The sequence below is a fragment of the Sander lucioperca genome, chromosome 2 (assembly GCF_008315115.2).
Source record: "Sander lucioperca isolate FBNREF2018 chromosome 2, SLUC_FBN_1.2, whole genome shotgun sequence".
Taxonomy (NCBI): Eukaryota; Metazoa; Chordata; class Actinopteri; order Perciformes; family Percidae; genus Sander; species Sander lucioperca.
Genome location: NC_050174.1, coordinates 48,163,516 through 48,188,178, shown reverse-complemented (window position 1 = coordinate 48,188,178; position 24,663 = coordinate 48,163,516). Strand labels below are relative to the sequence as shown.

General features: G+C 42.1%; 2 protein-coding genes across 2 annotated transcripts; both read left to right on the top strand.

The window, feature by feature from the left end:
• Positions 1–295: 295 nt before the first annotated feature.
• c2h9orf116 (chromosome 2 C9orf116 homolog) lies at positions 296–2,332 on the top strand. Its single transcript, XM_031309404.2, has 3 exons — positions 296–516; positions 1,104–1,182; positions 2,070–2,332. Exons 1-3 carry the CDS (start codon positions 422–424, stop codon positions 2,250–2,252), a joined length of 357 nt encoding a protein of 118 aa, XP_031165264.1. The 5' UTR covers positions 296–421; the 3' UTR covers positions 2,253–2,332.
• Positions 2,333–7,682: 5,350 nt separating this feature from the next.
• LOC116056989 (noelin-like) lies at positions 7,683–18,400 on the top strand. The gene is made up of 6 exons (XM_031309405.2): positions 7,683–8,053; positions 11,161–11,310; positions 11,477–11,632; positions 12,727–12,946; positions 14,536–14,642; positions 15,133–18,400. Exons 1-6 carry the CDS (start codon positions 7,973–7,975, stop codon positions 15,793–15,795), a joined length of 1,377 nt encoding a protein of 458 aa, XP_031165265.1. The 5' UTR covers positions 7,683–7,972; the 3' UTR covers positions 15,796–18,400.
• The last annotated feature ends 6,263 nt before the right edge of the window (positions 18,401–24,663 follow it).

The window sequence follows — 24,663 nt, the reverse complement described above, 5'->3', positions numbered from 1 at the left end:
TTTAGATTCATGCCATTGTGTGTGTGTGTGTGTGTGTGTGTGTGTGTGTCTGTCTGTGTGTGTGTGTGTGTGTGTGTATGTGTGTGTGTGTGTGTGTGTCTGTGTGTGTGTGTGTGTGTGTGTGTGTGTGTCTGTGTGTATGTGTGTGTGTGTGTGTGTGTGTCTGTCTGTGTGTGTGTGTGTGTGTGTATGTGTGTGTGTGTGTGTGTGTGTGTGTGTCTGTCTGTGTGTGTCTGTGTGTGTGTGTGTGTGTGTGTGTGTGTCTGTCTGTGTGTGTGTGTCTGTGTGTGTGTGTGTGTGTGTGTGTGTGTGTGTATCTCTGTGTCTGTGTATGCTGGGACAGTGTGTGATGTCATGCGTCTCCATGGTAACCCCATGTTGTTAGTAACTGTGTTTTGGTCAGTCAGTCAGTCAGCCAGCCATGGAGGAGCAGAGAGTTCAAACCTGCGACGTTTACAGGACGGATCCAAACCTGCCGCAGCGATTCAACAACCCCGAGTGTTTCCATGGTTACAGGTATGTTTTTGTGATGGTTTAACTAACGGTAGTTCAGTTTACTGTCAGTTGATCTGAGGCAGAAACAGAAAGTCTGAAACAACGATCACAAATACTTCTGTAGTATTACTACTGCCTGTACTACCTTAATATAATACTACTACTGTGATGAAGGTAGTACTTCTGTTTTGTTCTGTGTTACAATAACTACTTTACCTATCTAAACTAGTGGTGGCGATGGCCTTTACTCAACTATTGGATGTTCTCTGTCTCACACAACCAGTGATATTGGGATATGCACACTGTCAACATTATATTATTATATTATATATGTGTTATAATAACTACTTCTCACACAACCAGTGATATTGGGATGTGCACACTGTCAACATTATATTATTATGTTATATATGTGTTATAATAACTACTTCTCACACAGCCAGTGATATTGGGATGTGCACACTGTCAACATTATATTATTATATTATATATGTGTTATAATAACTACTTCTCACACAGCCAGTGATATTGGGATGTGCACACTGTCAACATGTCTTGAGGTCTTTTCTAGTTATTTCTGTAACTTTGAGCTGCTGTTTGTGTTTCAGAGAGAAGATCGATCAGCCGCTTTACCGAACATCCAACCAAGCATACGGCAGCAAGGGACCAACTGTTCATGAGATACAGGTGAGAGGCAGACAGGCAGACAGACAGAGAGGCAGACAGACAGACAGACAGAGAGACAGAGAGAGACACAGGCAGACAGACGACGGAATTGTGTCTTTGTTACATTACATTACATTACATGTCATTTAGCTGACGCTTTTATCCAAAGCGACTTCTAATTGCTATATATGTCAGAGGTTGCACACCTCTGGAGACACTAGGGGTTAAGTGTAGGGATGCACCAAACCCAGATTTTTGGGGTTCGGCCGAATACCGAACCCACTGGTTAAGATTCTGCCGAACCCCAAACCGAACCGAACCAAACTCTACTCCCATCCTCTACTCCCACCCTCTACTCACTTTATTTTATTTTTAATTTTTAATTTAATACATACTGTATACTGTGTACATATACTTATACTTTACTTATGTTGTTTATATTATATTTAGAGAATGTGTGACATGCACCAACAACACCAAAACAAATTCCTTGTATGTGTTAAAAACGTACTTGGCAATCAAGCTTTTCTGATTCTGATTCTGATCCTCAGTTCATTAACACAGTAAACGCATTAATGTGTTTACTGTGTTACTTTACTGTGTAATTATTCTTTTTTTTCTTTTTTCTATACTTTATTAATCCTGCAAGGCGAAATTACAATGTTTTCACTCTGTTGTTATTACACACATTACACACAAGCCTGAATTACACACACACACTCAGTACCTATACATGCACTAATGGAGAGATGTCAGAGTGAGGGAGCTGCCCATGGAAAGGTGCCCAGAGCAGATGGGGGTTCGGTGCCTTGCTCAAGAGCACCTCAACAGTGCCCAGGAGGTGAACTAGCACCTCTCCAGCAGACTCAGTTTATATTAAAGACTGAAGTTTCCTCTGTGTGTTTCAGACTCAGTTTAAAGGGAAGTCCCGTCAGTTCTCGGAGGCGATGCTGCAGAGCGGGATGTACCGAGATCACGGCTTCAACACGTCCGTGGAGAGCAGCAGAGTGACCATTTCCACGGCAACACAACACAACAGAGGCAACCTCCATTTTCGCTATCACTATGGAAACCAAAAAAATGACAAGTAGACGTTTAAACAACCTGTAAACAAACAAACAAAAAGTTTTGTACAACAAATACAAGAATAAAGAGATGAATCTGAAATCTGCTTTAAAGAAAGTTTTTCATCAACAAACTGATCTAAGTTTTATAATATGGTGCATAATGTGAGAACTTGTAGAATACGATGTGAGAACCTGTAGAACAAACAATCTGAACTTGTATGTTCAAATTTGCACTTGTTAAAAAATATTCAGACACCTGTATTCTGAATGTGAAGTCACAGAAAAAAATATTCACAAATGTGTAGATTGATATTTACATGAACACAATGACAGCTGCAAACTTGTAATGCAACATTTACTCGTATACTTTTTTTACTCGGGTTCATTTTCCATCACAACCACAACTCAGTGATTACAACCTCTGGAATCTGTCACTGCAACTTCACATATATTACTCTCTCTCATCACCAAGAGGAGAATCTGTCACTGCAACTTCACACATGTGCTCTGTCACATCACCAAGTGGGGAATCTGTGACTGTAACTTTGCTGCCGACCTCGACCTGCAGTTGGAGCTCCAGCGAGACACGGAGAGCCCCACACCCGGTAGCAATGGCCCATCCCCCGGCCATGACCAGAGCTTGCTTTGCTGTTGTCTTTGGATCCCTGCCAAGAATTGCACCTGCTTGGGCAGCAACAATAATTTCTGCAGAACGAGTGCTCCTCAACACTCATATCTGCTGATAATTACATCCACCTCGCTGGCAGCAACAATCATTTCTTCAGAATAATGCATCCCTTAACCCTCATTGCTGTCGGGCTCGGGCAACTGGGCCAGTGTCAGTATGCCCCTATAGTGAAAGATCTTTCCTGAACAACACATCAGTACTTATGATCTATAAACAATGTGTTCAGGTCTCAGAGTGAACTCTTTCTACAGATGTACTTCTAATATATATATATATATATATATATATATATATATATATATATATATATATATATATATATATATATATATATATAATGTAATACAGAGTTTAACCAGCAGATGTCGACAGTTTCATGCATGGACCCCGACTACTCAGGAAGCTCTGGCGCCTGGTTGAATTTATTAAATACTGACAAATAATATTTCAGATGGTTTTAACTTATTAAGTTCATTTTCATCAAATGTTTGAAATCTATTATTAAGATCTGATCAATAAAACATTGTCAAATAAAGATTTTAATCATGTTTCTGTAAAATATCTAATTTAATCTGAAATGATCATCATGTCTCAAACATTTATAATCAGTTTCTGTTTTTATGCTGTTTCCAAACGCCTCGTTTTTTCATCTCTCACTGAAATCTGTCCAAGAGAGAGAGAGAGAGTGTGCGTGTGTGTCAGATGGTCCGCAGCAGGGTTCAACACACACACACACACACACACACACACATACACACACACACTTGTGCCTGCAGATAGAGATGTTTCCATGACGACCACATGATGATTAATTTAGAGACATTTTCTGCTCCATCTGTCTTCTCCTTTTTGTTTCTCGTTCAGACTGAAGACTCTGAACTGACCCTCTTCTATCCCACAACTGATCCATAACTGACCCATAACTGACCCATAACTGATCCATAACTGATCCACAACTGATCCATAACTGACCCATAACTGATCCACAACTGATCCATAACTGATCCACAACTGATCCACAACTGATCCATAACTGACCCATAACTGATCCACAACTGATCCATAACTGATCCACAACTGATCCACAACTGATCCACAACTGACCCATAACTGATCCACAACTGACCCATAACTGACCCATAACTGATCCACAACTGATCCATAACTGATCCACAACTGATCCACAACTGATCCACAACTTTGGGATCAGACAGGAAGCTGTTTGGTTCTCTACAATTTTAAAGTAATGTATTTGAATGGGAAGCATATTACGTGATAACAGCACAATTATGGTAGCGAGTAGTATTGAAAAGCCGGAAATCCGTGTAAGGAGGTCGGTTGGGGTGGTGGATGGGTCAAACAACAGAGGACTTTCACCCCGGAGACCGGGGATCGTGTCCCGCGTGTGGTAGTTCCTTTCTGCATTCTTGTTCTCCTAACCGCAACATTTTCCCCATCTTTCTTTTCCTAACCACAACAGTCACCGTTGTTGTCGCCGGCGTGCGGCGTTTAATTTCTCCGTTGTTGCGTCCCCCAGAGACCGCGGATCGTGTCCCGGCGGCTGTTTTTGCATCCCCCAGAGCAGGCCAGTTTCATGGCAGTTTGTGAAATGGTAACGTTCCAATTCTGTGGTGACCACCACTAAATGAAGTAGAAAATCGTTTCCCTGTACACGAATCAATAGATCAAAACTACCGTGAGACCAGGTTGGTACACCACAGAGTAACGAGGCCGATCCCCTCTAACAATGGGCAGTCCAAAGCTTGGTACACCACACAGTAACCAGGCCGATCCCCTCTAACAACGGGCAGTCCAAAGCTTGGTACACCACACAGTAACCAGGCCGATCCCCTCTAACAACGGGCAGTTCAAAGCTGGGTACACCACACAGTAACCAGGCCGATCCCCTCTAACAACGGGCAGTCCAAAGCTGGGTACACCACACAGTAACCAGGCCGATCCCCTCTAACAACGGGCAGCAGTGCCCAGAATTGACACCATTCCTATGGTGTCAATTCTTTTAAGAGTGACTTCTACAAATATTTAACATTTTGAATATTTACGATGCCACAGTCTAGTCCTGTTGTACCCAGGTCACCGGGGCAACCCGGAGACAACAGTGGCCAACATTAACCGCCCCGACCGGGACCGTTATCAGCGGTTACCTCCGTAAGGATCTCCCGCAGAAGCCCGGGCACACCGTCTTCCTGCCCATCTTCGACCATGTTTGTTTATGCTAAAGTCATGTTTGACTGAGTGAGATTTACGTTTAAGTAAGGATTCTCACTCCGTTCTGTGCGAAAGACTCATTACAAAGTGAACAGTTTGAAAAAATATTGACATGCCAATGAATTTGTGTTAAAGGTGCACTATGAGTTCCTGTAGTGAAATCGCGCTGAAACCATGCAGGAACTCTGCACCTTTAAGGGCTTATGAAGTCCAATCCTTGAGGAGAAGTCCAGCAACAGGCTAGCAAGGCTGCTGCGGAGGAAACAGACGGTAACACCACATGGCAGCCTGGGAAAGAGAGGAGTCATGGGCAGAAATCCAAAGTGAAACAGCCGAGGGCTACTGAGAAGGGCATATGGGCAACTGTAAATGCAAATCTGTTGGGCGGAAAGGGACAGGAAGTCACAGATATACAGAAGATTTAATGAATGAATATGATGTGGAAATGTTATGGTGACAGGAAGTCAGAGAATACAGAAGATTTCATGTTGAAATGTTTGGGTTTTCTGAGCTGTAGCATTAGTAAAGGCAGTGGAAGAAGGCTGCAGATACTGGCAAAGAGTGTATTAATGTGTCGCTAGCACCTCAAATGTCGGTCGACATTTTAAGGAGAGCAGAAAGTTAGAGAAAGCTTTTCATAAAGATCACAACGGGGTAATAGACCACCAAGACGCGAGTACGGTCAGCCTCCGCCACTGGGCCGAACTGTCTGGTTTTTAAATGCTCCAGATGGGTTTAGGTTTGGATGAAGGTTCATGATGTTAGCATGGCGGAAGCTGATTATTCTGAGGTCTCGGTGAAGAGCTGGTCAGTTTCTTATTCCTGAGGAGAAAGATTATGTTTAGGCCTTTCTGTCTTCTTAATGTAGAAGGCAAGATTTTCTTCAGCATGGTGACACAGAGAAGTGGTGTAGTTACCAAAAAAGGAAAAGCTAATAGTGAGTATGTTTACACACACGCTAATATTCCACTTTTATCCTGAATAATACAATATTGCGGATTTGATACAAGTCATGTAAACAGCCTTTTCCGTTTAGATATTCAGAATAAGGCCCTTTTCCAAATGTAGCCTTTTTTTTCTCCAGATTGATCAGATCTCGGTATTATTCAGGTTTTAGAAGCATTCTTTAGAAATATACAGCACATTTACCACAGTTTGTGATAGTTTACAGCCTCCTGCCTGTTTCTGCCTGGCTTACGTTCAGCGCTGTGCGTTGCTATGGTTGTTAGGAATGAAAGAGTGAGGCTGTATTCACACACTCCAACAACTCCACCACCGCTGGAACACTTTGATAACATCCTGTTTTACATGGCTGCATGTAAATGGGAATATATGTGGAATATTCACTTTAATTAGCCATGGAAACAGCTAAGAGGAATAGTGTCTTTTTTGGAATAAAAAACTGGAATATTATGTGTATGTAAACGTTGTAACGATCTAGCATCAAACTCGGTAGGAAGAGAAAGCAAAATGCATTTGGTTCTTTTTACACATAATCTACTCTTGAAAGCTTTAGAGGGAATATATTCAACTGCAGTGTTTACTACTATCAATATCATCTCACATTGCCATATCTCCACAGCACTGTGGAGGAAGGTCTGGCTACACCACAGATGCATTCTGGGATAGGAGAATGAACTCTCTGGGTTGTTTACATTTCTCTAAACCAATCCCAGTGGTCCTGGGCGGCACTAAGCTCCAGACGCAGTGACTGTGGCTCTGCTAAATAGTCTCAGGAAGGAATTTGTTCTGGTGGAACATTTTCACCAGGCTAAAGAAAACTCCTCATCCAATATTAAATGAAGTTAACTATTGACACAATAAAGTAACGTGAGCTATTTAAATCAGCTGCTTCATGGTTAAACCTCATTGGCTCTTACCAGTGTATCTCTGTGTGTACTTCGTCCACAGCAATCCCACCAATCAGTCCCAAAACCTCCCAGTTAGAGAGGAAATGATCTAAACATATTTTTTATAAAACCTCCCAGTTAGAGAGGAAATGATCTAACATATTCTTATAAAACCTCCCAGTTAGAGAGGAAATGATCTAACATATTCTTATAAAACCTCCCAGTGAGAGAGGAAATGATCTTCTCCATAACTTGATATTTTCAGTTATGGTTAGCTCGCTAGCTCGATGTTTGTTGTTGCTTCCCGAAGAGAACAGAGTTAGAGATCTGAAACACACAGAGAGAGAGGACGGCATTGAACCAGGCTACTCTTAATGTAACAGTGGACTCTATGCTCACTTTACTCCCACCCAAATGGATCATCTTGTAGACGCTGCTGCAGGCTCACTGCCAACCATACTCCTTCTGCTGCTCTATAAAAAGAAGATGAAACAAAGGAAGTCAGCCCACAAAACCTGCATATTAAAACCAGAAGCGTACAAACTTGAAAGGAAATGGTGCTATGGAAATATTCTCACTCACACACACACACACACACACACACACACACACACACACACACACACACACACACATATACACAAAGCCACACACACACTACACACACACACACACACACTGTGAGCTGGAGCATCTTGTTTCCACTCGGCCGATTACTGGCGTCACATCAGAGAAGAACGAGAGAGAGGAGAGAGAGGAGAGGGAGAGAGGAGAGGGAGAGAGGGAGGAGGAAAGCCAAGAGACCAGAGAGAGGAGCAGAGAGACAGATACACAACAGATAACCAGGCTACCAGAGAGATAACCAGGCTACCAGAGAGATAACCGGGCTAACAGACAGATAACCAGGCTAACAGGCTAAGAGAAAGATAACCAGGCTAACAGACAGCTAAGAAGCTAATTAAAGAGGTAAACAGTGAATGGGTTTGATACAGATGGAGTCTGAAGAGAATCTGCTCAACATTTTTCTGCTGCTGCTGTTCGGATCACTCTTCACCATGGTGAATATATAATGTTTCTATTTTTATTCTGCTGTCTCCTGGTTTGCTGTCTTCTTTCCTTCTGTTTTCTGCTCTATCTTCTATTCTGCTGCTTTCTATTCCGCTGTTTTTAGACTGTAGAAGACCCTGGTCACTGATGTTGTAAATAACATTTGATTTGACAGAAATAATTGAATGTTTGTGAAAAATAAACTGATCCGATCGATCAATCAATATTTGGTTGTCAGATACCTAAATATTGAATTTGGTAATTCAGAGAGAAACAGTTTTGTGTATCTGGTTACACAAACTGTAAAACCCAGCACACACCTCTCCATCACACATTCTCCCTGTGTGTGAGAGACATTTAGATCATAGATCTTCTGGATCACATTTGAGCCTGTTGGTTGATTAAATGAGCTCAATCAGCAGATTTAACTGTAGTTCTCAGCAAGCATCAAACCTTTGACTAAGAGAGCTGCAGATTAAGTATTATATCAATGTTTCCTAACTGGATTTAATATTTTATGAAAAGATCAACCGTCAATAAAAGGGTTTTAATCCAGATTGTCAAAAGGATTACAACACATTAGGATTAATATTAGAGGGTTAGAAATTGAATGACTTAACAGTTACACAAAACTACAGCACTGACAACACTATATATATATATATATATATATATATATATAATCCATCTTCATCCACTTACAGATAAATAGATAAATAGATAGATAGATAGACCGATACACCAATAATACAAGAAATACTATGAATAATAAACAAGATAAAAAATAATATAAAATAAGATAACAAAAGATCTAAATACCAGAACATCCATCCATCCATCTTCGTCCGCTTATCCAGTCTCGGGTCGCGGGGGGAGCAGCTCCAGCAGGCGACCCCAAACTTCCCTTTCCCGAGACACATTAACCAGCTCCGACTGGGGGATCCCGAGGCGTTCCCAGGCCAGGTTGGAGATAGAATCCCTCCACCTAGTCCTGGGTCTTCCCCGAGGCCTCCTCCCACCTGGATGTCCCTCCACCTAGTCCTGGGTCTTCCCCGAGGCCTCCTCCCAGCTGGATGTCCCTCCACATAGTCCTGGGTCTTCCCCGAGGCCTCCTCCCAGCTGGACGTGCCTGGAACACCTCCCTAGAGAGGCGCCCAGGGGGCATCCTTACCAGATGCCCGAACCACCTCAACTGGCTCCTTTCGACGCGAAGGAGCAGCGGCTCTACTCCGAGCTCCTCACGGATGACTGAGCTTCTCACCCTATCTCTAAGGGAGACGCCAGCCACCCTCCTGAGGAAACCCATTTTGGCTGCTTGTACCCTGGATCTCGTTTTTTCGGTCATGACCCAGCCTTCATGACCATAGGTGAGGGTAGGAACGAAAACTGACCGGTAGATCGAGAGGTGCGATAAATTGAGTGTAATACCGCACCTGCTGCGCCGATTCTCCGACCAATCTCCTGCTCCATTGTCCCCTCACTCGTGAAACAATGTGTGTACCCCAAGGTATTTGAACTCCTTCACTTGGGGTAAGGACTCATTCCCTACCTGGAGAAGGCACTCCATCGGTTTCCTGCTGAGAACCATGGCCTCCGATATAGAGGTGCTGATCCTCATCCCAGCCGCTTCACACTCAGCTGCGAACCGATCCAGTGAGTGCTGAAGGTCACAGGCCGACGATGCCATCAGGACCACATCATCTGCAAACAGCAGCGATGAGATCCCCAGCCCACCGAACTGCAACCCCTCTCCACCCTGACTACGCCTCGATATCCTGTCCTTAAATCTACAAAATACCAGAACAACTTCTGAAAAAAATACTTATTCGAGGAATGAAAAAATCACAATCAGAATGACAGAGTGAGAACAGTCCTTGTATTTTAACCTATTCATTGAGTTTCGCACGTCTTTAATATATTTTTAACACATTTGGCTAATTTATTCATACCCCTCAGCTCCTTCTATGTATGTATGTATGTGTCAATTATTTTCTTCCTCTGAGCTTCATTTTATTTATAGTGTCAGAAGTTATCTCAGGACACTTTACCGATAGAGTAGGTCTAGACCACACTCTATAATTTACAGAGACAACAATTCCCCCCAAGAGCAAGCATTTGGTGCCACAGTGGCGAGAAAAAAACCTCCTTTTAACAAGCAGAATCCTCGGACAGACCCTGACTCTGGCATTGCTGGTTGGGACACAGAAACAATGGTACATATATACAGGAATATGTTTTATAATAATTAAAGTTGGTATGATGAAAAGTGGCAATTATAGTAGCAATAAGGATAATTAGAACTATGACTAGAAATAATAGTAGTAGCAGTGCAGGGCGTAGCATGGTGTCAAGCAGGACCAAGGCAACAGCTGCAACCACGATCTAGGTGCCACCACAATCCAAGGAAACCTGCGAGGTGAGAAAACAAGGAACCTAAGTTAGTAACATTCATTAATGGGACATGAATGCACACAGATGGGAAGAGAGAGGAGAGAGGAAATTAGTGTATCATAGGTAGTCCCACAGGAGAAATATGATCTCTTTTCTTAGTTCTCGTCAGTACATGCGCTGCCGCGTTCGGGTTAGGACTTGTTTGTGCAACCTGATATTAAGGAATTACAATAGTCCATCCTTGAAGTAACACATGCATAGAATAGTTTTTTTAAGCATCATATTGTGAAAGGATGTGCCTAAATTTGGTTAGGCAGATAAAAAAAAGGCTGTTGTGGAGATTTCTGACAGTAGTGCTGGAGGCCACGACAATGCCATCCAGACTAACTATATCTTTGGATAATGAGTTTCGGAGGGGTTTAGGGCCCACACAATGACTTCAGTTTTGTCTGAGTTTAACATCATAAAATTGTAGGTCATTCAGGATTTTATGTCCTTAATGCATGCTTGAAGTTTAACTAACTGACTGGTTTTGTCTGGCTTAATTGATAGGTATAATTGGGTGTCATCCGCATAAAAGTGAACGTTATTGGAGTGTTTCCTAATAATATTGCAACGCAGCATTTTTGTGTGTGTATGATCAATTTTACTAAATGATTTTAAACAACTATATTTACAATAAATGTGTCTTATTTACATCATTGTCCACTGATTTCTTGTCTGATAGGTGGGTCCTTCTGCCCCGGAGGAGGGCTGGCAGGTGTACAGTTCAGCGCAGGACTCTGAAGGTCGATGTGTTTGTACGGTGGTTGCTCCCCAGCAGACCGTCTGCTCCAGAGACGCCCGAACCAAACAGCTCAGACAGCTGCTGGAGAAGGTTCTGTACTATAACTGCTACTACAACTGATAATGCTACTGTTAAAAATACTGCTGATATCTCTGAGTCTGGTAATATCAGATTACCTGACAGTGATGTTTTTTATAAAGGTACATTAGTAGCAGTACTTCAGTATTATGTGTGATGATGTGTTTGTGTCTTCCAGGTTCAGAATATGAGTCAGTCCATCGAAGTTCTGGACCAGCGGACTCAGAGAGATCTGCAGTTTGTGGAGAAAATGGAAGAACAGGTGAAGGGTCTGGAAAACAAATTCAAACAGGTGGAAGACGGACACGAGAGCAACATCGCCAGACAGTACAAGGTACTGCCCACATGATGATGTCATTGCTTAAACAACCAATCAAAATTGCAGCATTTACGACATCGTGTCACTTATTAATCAACAACTTGGCAAAGCTCTCTGCAAAATAAGAAGCACTAAATTTCAGAATCAGACAGAAAGTTATCAAACGTACATGTCTACACAGGAAGTGTTCCAGTCGTTTTCTTCAGAAATGGGCAGTAATGTAACCTAAGTATGTGATGACTCAGCAATGATAACATTAAAGGTGCCCTGCCACACGTATTTCATTACTTTGTGGTAATGTCTGAAGTTCTACCATGGACCAAAAATGCCTTGGTTACCTTGTTTCAAGCCATTCTAGCGTGGTATAGAAAGCCTGCAGAAAGACTCAGCTCGATTTGTGCCAGTTCTCATTAATATTCAACGCGCTAAGCTGCTTGACTCTGACTGGCTATCAGCGTTCTTTACCCAGCGCAACTGGGCGAGCTCATGAATAGTAATGAGCTCAGGCAACACCACGTCAGACTGACCAGCTTTTGGAATTGGCCTGATTTCTCTGCTTATTTCCTTTCAGTGGCTAGAGCTGACAGAGGAGGTAGCAGTTCATTTTCATATTCACCACATAATACAAACACACATGGACCTAACATATTTAAAAAAATACAAGTAAAAACAGTTTTGTGTGGCAGGGCACCTTTAAATGAGAAAGCTTGATCTACACAAGAATAAATATTTGAAAGAACTACAGAATGCCAGAGAGCAATAGTTTATCGTTATAATTTGAATTGTCACCTGCCACCTGCATTTTGATTTCCTGTACATGAATTGAGACATTTCCAACATAAATTTTCCATGCAGGAAAATTAAAATGCGATGCTTTAATGTTCACAAGGGATGACCACCAGGCCCCCAATGTGTCAATACCATTGTTGAAATAAAACCTATGCCCTTGGTGAATGGGTTCAATTATCTACAAGACACTGTGTTGATAAAGTAAATCAAACATTAGGAAACAATTTATTAAACAAACAGCTGAAGCTCACACCCCCTTACTTGAATTTGGATGTCTGTAAATGTCTGGATGGTTATTGATCTTGCTGTCTGTCTCTCAGTCTATAAAGGTAAAGATGGAGGAGTTACGTCCTCTGATCCCGGTCCTGGAGGCCTACAAGGCAGATGCTCTGCTGGTCCGACAGTTTAAGGAGGAGGTGGCGAATGTGACAGAGCTGCTGGGATCCCTGCAGGAACAAATGGGAGGTCTGGACTACCAGGAGCTGCACGGCCGAGTGATGAACCTGGAGGACCGGCTGAGGGCCTGCATGCAGAGGCTGGGTGAGTAAACAACAGAGGAATAAACAAACAGGAAGAGGCATGCAGGTCAGTAAATAAACACAAAACTGGGACATTGAACATTTTAAGGACTTGCAGTTGTTTCCGCTGACATTTAAGATAATTTGTTTCTCAGAACACCATATAAAGTGAACATGTGTAATAACCCACACCTAAACCAACCTTTTGTCCACACTGGATTTTTGCGGAGAGGTAAAGTGTTTGAACACAGAATATTTCAGTCCCTTCAGGATTTCGCGATGTCGCAATTGCACCAATTCACGTGAATTCAACCAATCACCGCAAATTTGGTGCGACACGCAATTTTGACCTATCACCGCAACTTTTCCGCAAATTTGACCAATAACCTGAAGTTTATCACGACTTCAACCAATCCCAGCAGTCCCACGTGAACTCTGAGAGCCAATGACCAAGCGGGAGTAAGAACGGGTTGATCATTTCCTTGTGTGTGATATGAAGACGAGACGTGTGTGTGACTTGAACATCTCACATTTACCAACAAAACGTACAGTTTCGACCATGCCAAACATTTCAGACCGTCCTGCCAACTTGTATACATTTTAACATCAGTGTAGAATGTAATGATTTAAAAGTCGCTGAAGTTGCTGCCGTTTCAATCCTGTTGGCTCTCTACAGCAGGTGGGGCTGCTGCTCCGTTCCCCCCGCAACTGACACACACACACACACACACACACACACACACACACACACACACAGACACAGACACAGACACATACACACAAACACTACACACAGTGGATGCAGGAGAAAAAGGAGATGAGAAGACACGATGACCTAAATTGAGGACAGCTGCGCTGGTTATTGTAAGTTAATGATAAGTTAAAGTCCAATAAGTCCTTTATCAAACCGTATGAATGTGTGTCCCAGGCCAGGATAGGAAATTAACTAACAATGTAAAGATCAACAAGCCACTGACTGTTCAAATTTGATTCATTCATAAATTATTATTTTGTGTCTTAAATCCACCAGCTGTTTTCATATTATACCAACATGTGCAGTATCCTGAGCCTTTTTAGTTACTAGGAAATCTCAGTCCAGAGTAGTTTTATTCTCCCCAAAACAAGTTTCCTTTTTATTTTTAAAGAACTATAAAAAAAAAATCTTAACTTTTTTGCAACTTTCACTGTCTCCCGCAACTTCATTGCAACAAACATACAAAAGACATCGCAACTTTTATCGCAATTTCTTACAAGAGCTCCCGCAAAATCAGGCATTTTAGGCCGCAACAATCAAAAAAAAAGGCTGCGACATCCTGGAGGGACTGATATATAATACAAGACAGAAACAGACTGCCATTGAAAAACATGTTCTCAGTGTCAACAGTGTTCACAGAAACTATTTCTTGAGTTGACAGCAGTCTCTCAGAAAACCTTTTCCATTGGTTTCTGTGGATTATCAGCCAAACGGTGAAAGAGTAGTTTTCAATGTCTTCTTCAAAGCTGTGAACAATGCAAACAAAACTCTGTTCACCTCACTGCAGTTTGTGCAGGTCTTCCTGTTATTTTGTTCAGCCTGTCCCTTCCCGTGTTCCTGTTGATTTTATTTTTCAGCATGTGGGAAGCTGACAGGAATCTCTGAGCCAATCACCATCAAGTCGTCAGGATCGAGGTTTGGATCGTGGATGACTGACCCGCTCGCTCCGACTGGAGACAACAGAGTGAGTCTCATCAACAGAACTTAACAACTGAAAAACAACACAAGAATGAAGGCAGTTTGGTCTTCATATTTATAAAAAGTAGCCATCAATACCGATATAAAACATCCAAATGCTGAGATGAATATGGAATTAATAATGTAAAATGTCTCATCTTCATCCGTTTATGCGGGATCGGGTCTTGGGGGTAGCAGCTCCAGCAGTAAACCCAAATTTCCCTTTCCAACGCCACATTAAGCAGCTCCGACTGGGGGAACCTGAGGGTTTCCCAGGCCAGGGTGGAGATATAATCCCTCCACCTAGTCCCATGTCTTCCTCGAGGCCTCCTCCCAGCTAACAGCAGTCTAACAGAGTTTAATATGATGACATGATCAAACTGTACAGTTAATAAAGAATCATTTATAACTATGTATTTATGGAACACAGTCGTCTTTTATCACAGTGCAAAGAAAACACATTTTTAGATTATTCATTTTGGTTTCTTCCCTTACAGGTGTGGTACATGGATGGTTACCATAACAACCGCTTTGTCAGGGAGTATCAGTCGATGTATGACTTCATGACGACGGATAACTTCACATCTCACCGCCTGCCTCACCCCTGGTCCGGCACCGGTCAGGTGGTTTATAACGGATCCATTTATTTTAACAAGTTTCAGAGTCACACCATCATCAAGTTCGACTTCAGCACATCGCTCATCAGCCGCTCCCGCCAGCTGGACTTTGCCGGCTACAACAACATGTACCATTACTCCTGGGGGGGGCACTCAGACATCGACCTCATGGTGGACGAGGGGGGTCTCTGGGCCGTCTACGCTACCAATCAGAATGCTGGAAACATTGTCCTCAGCCAGTTAAACCCAAACACTCTGCAGATCATCCGCAGTTGGATCACCAACCACCCGAAACGCAGTGCCGGCGAGGCATTCATGATCTGTGGAACCCTGTACGTTACTAATGGGTACTCCGGTGGAACCAAAGTTTACTACGCCTACTCCACCAACTCCTCCACCTACGAGTACATCGACATTCCTCTGACCAACAAATACAGCCACCTGTCCATGCTCGACTACAACCCTCGAGACAGAGCACTGTACGCCTGGAACAATGGCCACCAAGTCCTTTATAACGTCACTCTTTACCACATTATACAATAACACTAACTAACAAATACATAAAGTTACCCTCTAAAACACAGTAACATATCTGCAACCCCAGAGACAGAGTGCTGTACGCCTGGAATAATGGCCACCATGTCCTACATTATGTCACTCTTTACCACATTATACAGTCACACTAAATAACAAGTTACCCTCTAAAATACAGTAACATATTGGCAACCCCCGAGACAGAGGGCTGTACGCCTGGAATAATGGCCACCGTGTCCTACATTATGTAGTCTTTACCACATTATACAGCAACACTAAATAATACATTTAAGTCCCCATATTGTTACCCTCTAAAACCATGTTTCCCAAACTTTTTCAGACCAAGGACCATATTACAAATTTTAGCTAAATTAAAGAACAGTTTTACAAAATATGCTACTCAAGCATTGTCTCTATTGCCACAACACATATATGTTCCTCATATATGTGTTTGTCGCTGGCAGACAGTTAGAGAAACACCGTTTTGAATTTTAAAATAAAAACTGAATCTTTTACAGAATCTAGTCACAGACCAGCAGGGGTCGCTGGTGGACAACCAGTGGTCCGTGGACCACTCTTTGACTAATACTGCTCTAAAACACATCTACAACCCTCGAGACAGCACTCTAGTCAAAGTCCTTCATAATGTTACTCTACCACAATATACTGTAGAGTAGCACTAAAGAATAAATAGAATAAGATTACAGAATAAATCCATCCTTTAAATAAATCCTCATGTTCTCTGACCCATACAGAGTCAAAGGAGAAGATAGTTTTTCAGGTTAATGTCTGTGCCTCCAAGACAGAGAAAGATATGTTAGCTGAGCTTTGAACAAAGACTCAAAGTGAGGGGAACCTATCTGGTTATTTCCATCAAAAGAAGATGTTTTTAGCTTAGCAGTTAACAGTTCATCCTATAATAGCTGGTTTATTTAGCAGTAAAGTTAGACCACAGTACAAAAAAAAAACATTTTATGGTTAGTTTTGCAAACAAATTTGGTTGGTAAACAAATAACTCCAACACTATTGCCATAAAATCACACGGTTTAATTTTTACACCTGTTGCACCTATTCAACAAACAAGAAAAGAAATGTAACAACCAAATCAAACTAAATACACTCAACTAAAAATGGAAAAGTGACAGCCATGGGGTTGTTAGAAGTTTTGTTGGAGTTTTCCCCTGCATCAAGTCTTTGTGTGAATCTAAGCTAGCAGTTTCCCTGCTTCTAGTCTTTGAGCTAAGCTCAGCTAGCAGATTTCCCTGTACTGGAGTTTTTCTAAAAGTGTTAGACTGTTAACTTATATCTTTTAGTTGAATAGAAAGTTGTATTTTGACCACTTTGTTGTTTTAAATTACCAAAGTATTTGATACAAATGCACTTGAAAAGTAAACAACACACTAATACAATCACAAACAAATGAAAAGTTCACAATAAGAGACACTGAATTGTTTACATTATTTGATAGTGGGCACTGAAGAATGCTACACATTTGTATGATGAATTTGTTTTTTTGTGGGTGAAATCTGACTTTATCAAATCAGACTCACTGTTCTTACTCTGAAGTAATAATAATAATAATAATAATAATAATAATAATGTCTTTTCTTACTGTTGTGTATTATATAGTGATACAAAACCTTTACTACAGTCTAGATTTTCCAGTAATTTCCTCAGATTGTAAACATGTTGTTCTAGGTTTAGTAAGGCTACCCCAACATCGTTCTTTCAATCTTTTCATGTGGAATAAAAACATGCCCAAAGCATTCTGATATTAAAAGTGCGATGTAAAAATGATAAGTGACTACTGTCGGCAGGTCAATTGTCACCGGCAGGTTGGTGTTGGGGATTCAGTACTAATATGTCAGACATCAAGAAACAGCATCAATTCTGTGTGAGGAATCAAATGGATAAAGCAGTCGTCCAGTCTTTAGAAGGTCGGTGGTTCGATTCCCTGCCCCTGCAGTCATCATATTTAAGTGTCCTTGGGCAAGACACTTCACCCCAAATTGTTCCCTTTGCCACTGGTGTGAGTGTGCGTGTGAATGTGTATCACTCGTGATGAGCAGACGGCAGCTTGTATGGCAGCCTCGGCCTTCAGTGAATGTAAGTCTTAACTGGTGAATGCTGGTGTGTGTTGTGAAGCGCTTTAAATGGTCACTAAGACTCGGAAAGTTCTTTATGAATGAAGTTTATTTACCATTTAAACATGTTAGACTTGACCATCCAACTCTGCAGGTCCATGTTTAAAAGACATTCAGGTCAGAGAGGACTGGAGTATTTTCTGGTTGTTCTTTTGTCATTGTTTTTGGCAAATCTTTGAGTCCGTTTGTAGGAGGGAATTAAGACAAGAAACACCATAAAAATAAACTATAAAAAGAAATGTATTAGGAGTATTGTATTTCAAATTAATAATTGCATTTTTTAGTATTACTACTTTGTGTTTTGTATTTCAACAGATTCTTACTGTGAGATATTTGTTTTCTCTAGTTTACAATGGAGTCATTACGTCTTAGGAACTGGTAGAATCTACACCAGTGAAGGTGCAGAACCAAAAAAAAGAAAACAGCATCAGTGGTTTTATTGTTCAACAGATTGCATGTAATATGAATATCAAAAGATTACTCGGTTTTGTTAACCACTAGCCTTAACAGCTGAAGTGTTTTCACCCAACCATGATTTATCTTTCATACAGAGGTAAAATAAAAGGGTTCCACTTAACATAACCCTGAACATCCTGCTGGTTCTGTATGTTTGAGAGGAGCAGGATGTTGGTAGAGAGGTACTTTAAGAAAACATTTCCCTTATGCCTCCTAAGGGCATTAAATGCTTCTTGTGTTGAACTTAACACACTTCAAAATGTATTTCCTGACTGTCTTGTAAAAATAAAGGTCACATGATTTAAAAATCTATTCAGTTATTCCTTCCTGGGTTAATTCTTCCTGAACGCTGCAATGACCTTATGGTTGTAGGGATAAGCTATGAATCCGGATGTCGGTAGGGGTACCGACAGCAGTAAGAGTACCAATAGGGACTCCATAACATTTTATAATGGTTTCGACTTTGTATATATACCACTCTGTTTGCACATACCCTTCTGTGACGGTGCAAAATTTTAACCATAATGTTTTTTTAGCATAGTCTGATAGAGGACATGATGACGAACACGGGAATGTATAATACTTTGCATTTTTAATGTTTTATTGCTGAGATATGGGCAATTTTGTCCCAAAATTTGCAAGCGCAAAGCATTATGGGAAATGGTTTACCTTTTGTGCTGTATCTTTAGAACAGAAGGTGCTAGAGCGATGAAACTTTGACCTACCCCCCCATTTTCAATGATGGGCTTTCCCGTGGTACCACCCGCTTGTCTCTACGACCTTTCGTTTCCGAGCTACGTTACGTTTTTTAGTCAAAACGTCTGTATCTCCTGAACGGAAGGCCGTAGAGACTCGGGGACAAGTTCTGTGTGTTCGGGGTGGTCAAATTATGTCAGACGGAGTCCGTTTCCAAGTGTGTAGGACGTACCGTTCTGGAGTTATAAGCGAAAATGTTCGCGCCATAGACTTTAATTGTAGGATTTTGTGAAAATTTGACCAAGTGTTTTTCCCGGAAAATGTTCCTCCAGGATATTTTTAGGAAGTGTGCGTTTCAGGTCATTTGGAGTCGATTGGTAGCTATTTGTCGTGTAACTTTTTGTTTACATATTTCTGATCAAGACACGTTTCTGGAGTCCTTCAGCACATATGCTGATCTTCCCAGAAAATGTAAATAGGGGATAAATGACACTATTGAGAGTGTGTCTGTCTGTGTGTGTGTGTGTGTGTGTGTGTGTGTCTGTGTGCGTGTGTGTCTCTCTGTGTTGTGTGTGTGTGTGTGTGTGTGTCTGTTTGTCGGTCTGTGTGTGTGTCTGTGTGTGTCTCTCTGTGTTGTGTGTGTGTGTGTGTGTCTGTTTGTGTGTGTGTGTGTGTGTCTGTTTGTGTGTGTGTGTGTGTCTCTGTGTGTCTGTCTGTCTGTGTCTGTGTGTGTGTCTGTCTGTGTGTGTGTGTGTGTGTGTGCAGGCACATCAGAGACCCCCAGTGGTTCAAAGTGGTACCACTTTACATTTCCCGGTAACCATCAGCGCATTCGCTGATGGTTACCGGGAAATGTAAGAGGGAGTCAAGAGCCCACACAAGCAGACAGACAGGCAGGCAGGAAGTGGGTTAGGGGAAATTAAAGAAAGTCTCACAGCCGAAGGCTGTGAGACCTTAATGCACAAACCACTAATCAGGAGCAAAAGTCCAGGACATCCCCGCCCCTCCTCGAGGCCCCCGAACTCACACACCAATGGATCTCGAAATGTTTAGTTGTTAAGATGTATATGAGAGCACATGGAGTAGAGGTCAGAGGTCAGGGCCAAAAAAGAGGAGAGAGAGGGGTTAAGTTTAGGAAATATAAGAGAGGGAGAGGGTTAGGGTTAGGGGTTAGGAAAGGAATTCTGACGCTGAAAGCGTCAGAATTAATGCATTCACCATGTTTGCTGGGATAGCCAGGTCCCCCTCATCTCTCATTGAGGCCACACGGTATTAAAGTACACAATTTAAATATCCAGTTTTTTTCTATTCTCCTCCTTTGAGTAGTGGACCAACTGGGGTTACATTCCAAAATGGTGGCTGTGAGATTCGCCCAGCCATGCTGAATAAAATGTCTGACAAGAGGAATTTGTGTGTTTTTTTTCTTCTGAATATTGTATCTGTGTTGTGCAAATCTGGTGAGGATCGTGTTTCTCGTTTCTCCTACATATTGTATTAAACATTGTGAACATTTAATTAAATAAACACAATTCTTTGACTGTGCCCTTGTGTTTCTCTGGGTGGGAAAAACCTCACCACTGTGTTGATTTTTCACAAATTTGTGATATCTGAAGAAATCTGTGTGTGCTTTGGGTTTAGGTTCCTTCAATGGTTTTAATTTTGCCTTAACTAGAATATCTTTCAAATTTTTATTCTTCCTAAAGGCAGCAATGACCCTATAATCTTTAAGAAATATAGTGTTACCCCCAGACTCATGAAAGTTGTTTTTGATCACTCTCATAAGACGAATATTGGCTCTAGAATAGGTGGTGATAACAGGGAGGACTGTATCCAGACAGATAGGTTTTGTTTCTCTGAAGGTTTTAAATGTCTGGCGGAGCATGGAGCGTGAGTACCCCCTGCTGGCGAGACTGGAGAACAGCACCTTGACTGCCTGCATGAAATCCTGGTTAGGGTTAGGGGAAATTAAAGAAAGTCTCACAGCCGAAGGCTGTGAGACCTTAATGCACAAACCACTAATCAGGAGCAAAAGCCCAGGATATCCCCGCCCCTCCTCGAGGCCCCCAAACTCACACACCAATCAATCTCGAGATGTTTAGTTGTTAAGATGCATATGAGAGCACATGGAGTAGAGGTCAGAGGTCAGGGCCAAAAAAGAGGAGAGAGAGGGGTTAAGTTTAGGAAATATAAGAGAGGGAGAGGTTAGAAGAGAATTGGGGAGGGAGGGAGGGGGCTGGAAGGGGAGGGGGGTGGGTGGGGGGGGGTGGGTGGGGGGGTGGGGAGAGGTTAAGGTTAGGGCTGGGATAAGAGAGGGTTAAGGTAAGGGCTAAGATAAAGGGCAGGGTTAAAGAGGGGAAAGAAAAGGAAAAGAAGAGAAGAGGAGAAAAAAAAGGAAAGGAAAGAAGAAGAGAAAGAAGGAAGAAAGAAAAGGAAGAAGAAGACGGAGAGAAGGAGGAGGAGGAGAAGGAGATGATGGGGAGAAAGAGACTGAGTTGCTTTACTTTTCATTCAGACCTCTTGGGATGTGTGTGCCCAACTTTTGTATCCACGCACGTTCACATCTACGTCTGAGTTGCACTGACCAAGACTGATTAGCCTCTAAGACTGTAGCTCTCAAGTTCTCCCATTTATGTTGTATAAAGTGTTTTACCAAGGGATTGTTCAAGTTCTTTTGGTTAGTGACATTGTATCTATGCTGAGTAAATCTCGTCAGCAAACTGTTACCAGATTCACCCACATATTGTATTGAACATTCTCGGCATCTGATCAAGTATACACAGTTCCTTGTGTGAACATCCAAGCCCCCTTGTGTAGTAAAAGTTTCTTTGGTGGTTTGATTCTGGACCGTCCTATATATTCTAAAAAAGCTGTCCATTTTCCTGGTTTTAGGAGGATTTAGGGGTCTCAGTTTAGATCTAACAAGAAAATCACAGAGATTTTTATTCCTCCTGTAAGCTGCGATGAGTTTGTACTCGCTGAGGAAAACAGGGCCCCCTGAACGGTTAAAATTATTTTTCATCTTCTTGACAAACTTGACATTTTGTTCTGAATACTGTACAATGATGGGAAGAATGGAGTCTAGACAGATCGGTTTAGTCTCTTCAAATGTTTTGAGTGCTTTTTGTAACATAGTGAATGTGTAACCTCTGTTCAAAAGAGAATCAAAGAGGATACGGACTGCCCCTTTAAAGTCCACCTGTCTTGTACAAATCCTCTTGAAGCGCAGCAACTGAGATTTGACTAATCCAGAGAATGTATGTTTAGGGTGGTAACTCGTTCTATACAACAAGGAGTGACTGTCTGTTTCTTTGAAGAACACTTTGATGTCAAGTTTATGTGTTTGTTCAAAGTCAGGACCTTTGAAGGTTGTTGTATCGAGAAAATCAATGCTGTCATTACTCAAAGTTGCTGTTAGTTTGATGGAGTCACTGTGTTGATTAAGTTTGTCAAGAAAATGATCAAATTCCTCCTTTGTGTGCTCCCAAACGCCCCAGATATCATCAAGGTATCTATAATAATGCAGGGGTCGTTTGGGACAAGAAGCCAGAGCCTGAGTCTCCCACTGGGACATGAAGAGATTCGCGTAGCTCGGGGCAAATCGACATCCCATGGCAGTACCGCGAACCTGTAGATAGAATTGGCCGTCGAATTCGAAGTCGTTTCTCGTGAGAGTTAGTTCTAAAAGCTGAATGATCTCCTTGTCTGGTCTTTTACTGTTCGGATATTTCAAGAGAGTATTTCTGACGGCACGTATCCCCTCGGGTGTGCTGATGTTGGTATATAGCGAGGAGACATCCATAGAGAACAGAAAGGCCGTGGAAGGAATATTCAAGTTTTTGATCTTTTCTACAAAGTCATAAGTGTCCTTCACGTAGCTCTCGTGAAGTGTAGAAAGAGGATTAAGATAAAAATCGACAAACTGGGCTATTTTGTAAGTCGGACTGTTGCAGTCAGAGACTATCGGTCTGCCGGGAGGAATCTTGTGAGGAACGGACCACTTTTGTCTCGGTTTGTGTATTTTGGGCAGGAGATAAAAACGTCTGGCTCTGGGTTCTTTGTCACTTAGGAGAAATTGTTTCTGTTTAGTATTGATGAATTTCTTGTTATGTAGAGAAGTGACAATTTTCTCAACTAAAATAGCAGTTTCTTTAAAAATAGGACGGTCCAGTTTGGTGTAGTAATTACTGTCAGACAATTGTTTGTGACCCTCGTGGAGGTAATCCTGTCTATCCATAATTACCACAGCACTACCTTTGTCAGCAGACTTCAAAACAATATTCCTATTACTGCTAAGTTGTTCAAGTGCTGTCAGTTCAAATTTAGATAGATTGGGTTTAGTAAAGCCTACTCTATACTGTTCCTGAAAAATGTCCAAGTCCAGCTTGATAAGATCCGAAACCTCGGGCGGTAACTGGGCTAACGCTGGGGACCAGTTGGACTTGGGCATAAAGGGTAGTTGTACGGTTTCAGGTTTATCTTTATAATACACTGCAAGTCTCAAGCTTCTGTGGTAATTTTGAATGTCTGATCTCAAAGTGTCTCTGATCTCTTTATTGGTCAATTTTAAACAGGACGGAATAAATGTCAGACCTCTATTCAGCAGACTTGTTTGTGCTGCAGTTAAAACATATGATTGTGATAAGTTGAGTACGGTTTTTAACCCCGTGACCTTTGGGGTCATTCTTACGGGGTGAGCGCGTTTAAATGCGCGACCCAGTGGTCAAACATGTGCTGGGCAGCACGCGGGGTCCAGTGGACCATGTCAGACTCTGTTTCAAAGATATTTCTAGAGAGTAAAGGTATGGAGTCTGGGTAACAAACAATCTCAGTATTGAGGTCTGCCAAGTTATTCCGCTCTGTGGTAGATAAGTCACGGCAGTAGTTGATTATTGGGACCAGAATCCTGGCTTCTGGGAAGGCGATTTCAGCCATTTTGATAGCTTTTTTCATCTCAGAGATTGTGGTGTCCGGATTCTGAAACTTGCTATTTATGCCAAAAGACAGAATCACTTTTTCAACACTCTGGGAAACTGCAGTATTGGCCAGAAGGGCCTCAGCGTGTCTAAATGTCGCCCCAGGATAACTCTCAATCTGAATGTTTGGCTCTGTTTGTGGTGGAATTCTGCTCAGGTTAGAATCGCCAATAATCAACACCGGTTTGTTCGTAGTCAGAGACCAATCAGACATCTTATTAAGTACTCTGGGATTTCTGTGTGGTGTGCAACCAGCATGACGTTGTACCGATGGAGTGAAAGAGAGTGTGGTTTGGACCTTTGGTTGTTTGAGAGGGCCCAGTTTGTAACTCGAAAAAGGCCTGTCAACACATATAACTGAATCAGAGTCATCCAAAATGCTCACCTCCGGTATCTCCTTGTCAGGAACCTCTGTTCTGAGCGGTGTGGGGGTGGCAGGCTCCTGCAACAGGAGGCTAGGGACTGTAGCAGGGGCAGCCGGAGTCTGGAGCCCAGCAGAAGCCTGGTGTGTCGGGGTGTCGATGGAGGGGCAGTCTGGAGGGGAAGTGAGGTCGGGAAGGCGTAGAGGGGAGGAGGAGGAGAGGGGGGGAGAGGAAAGAAGGTGGGAA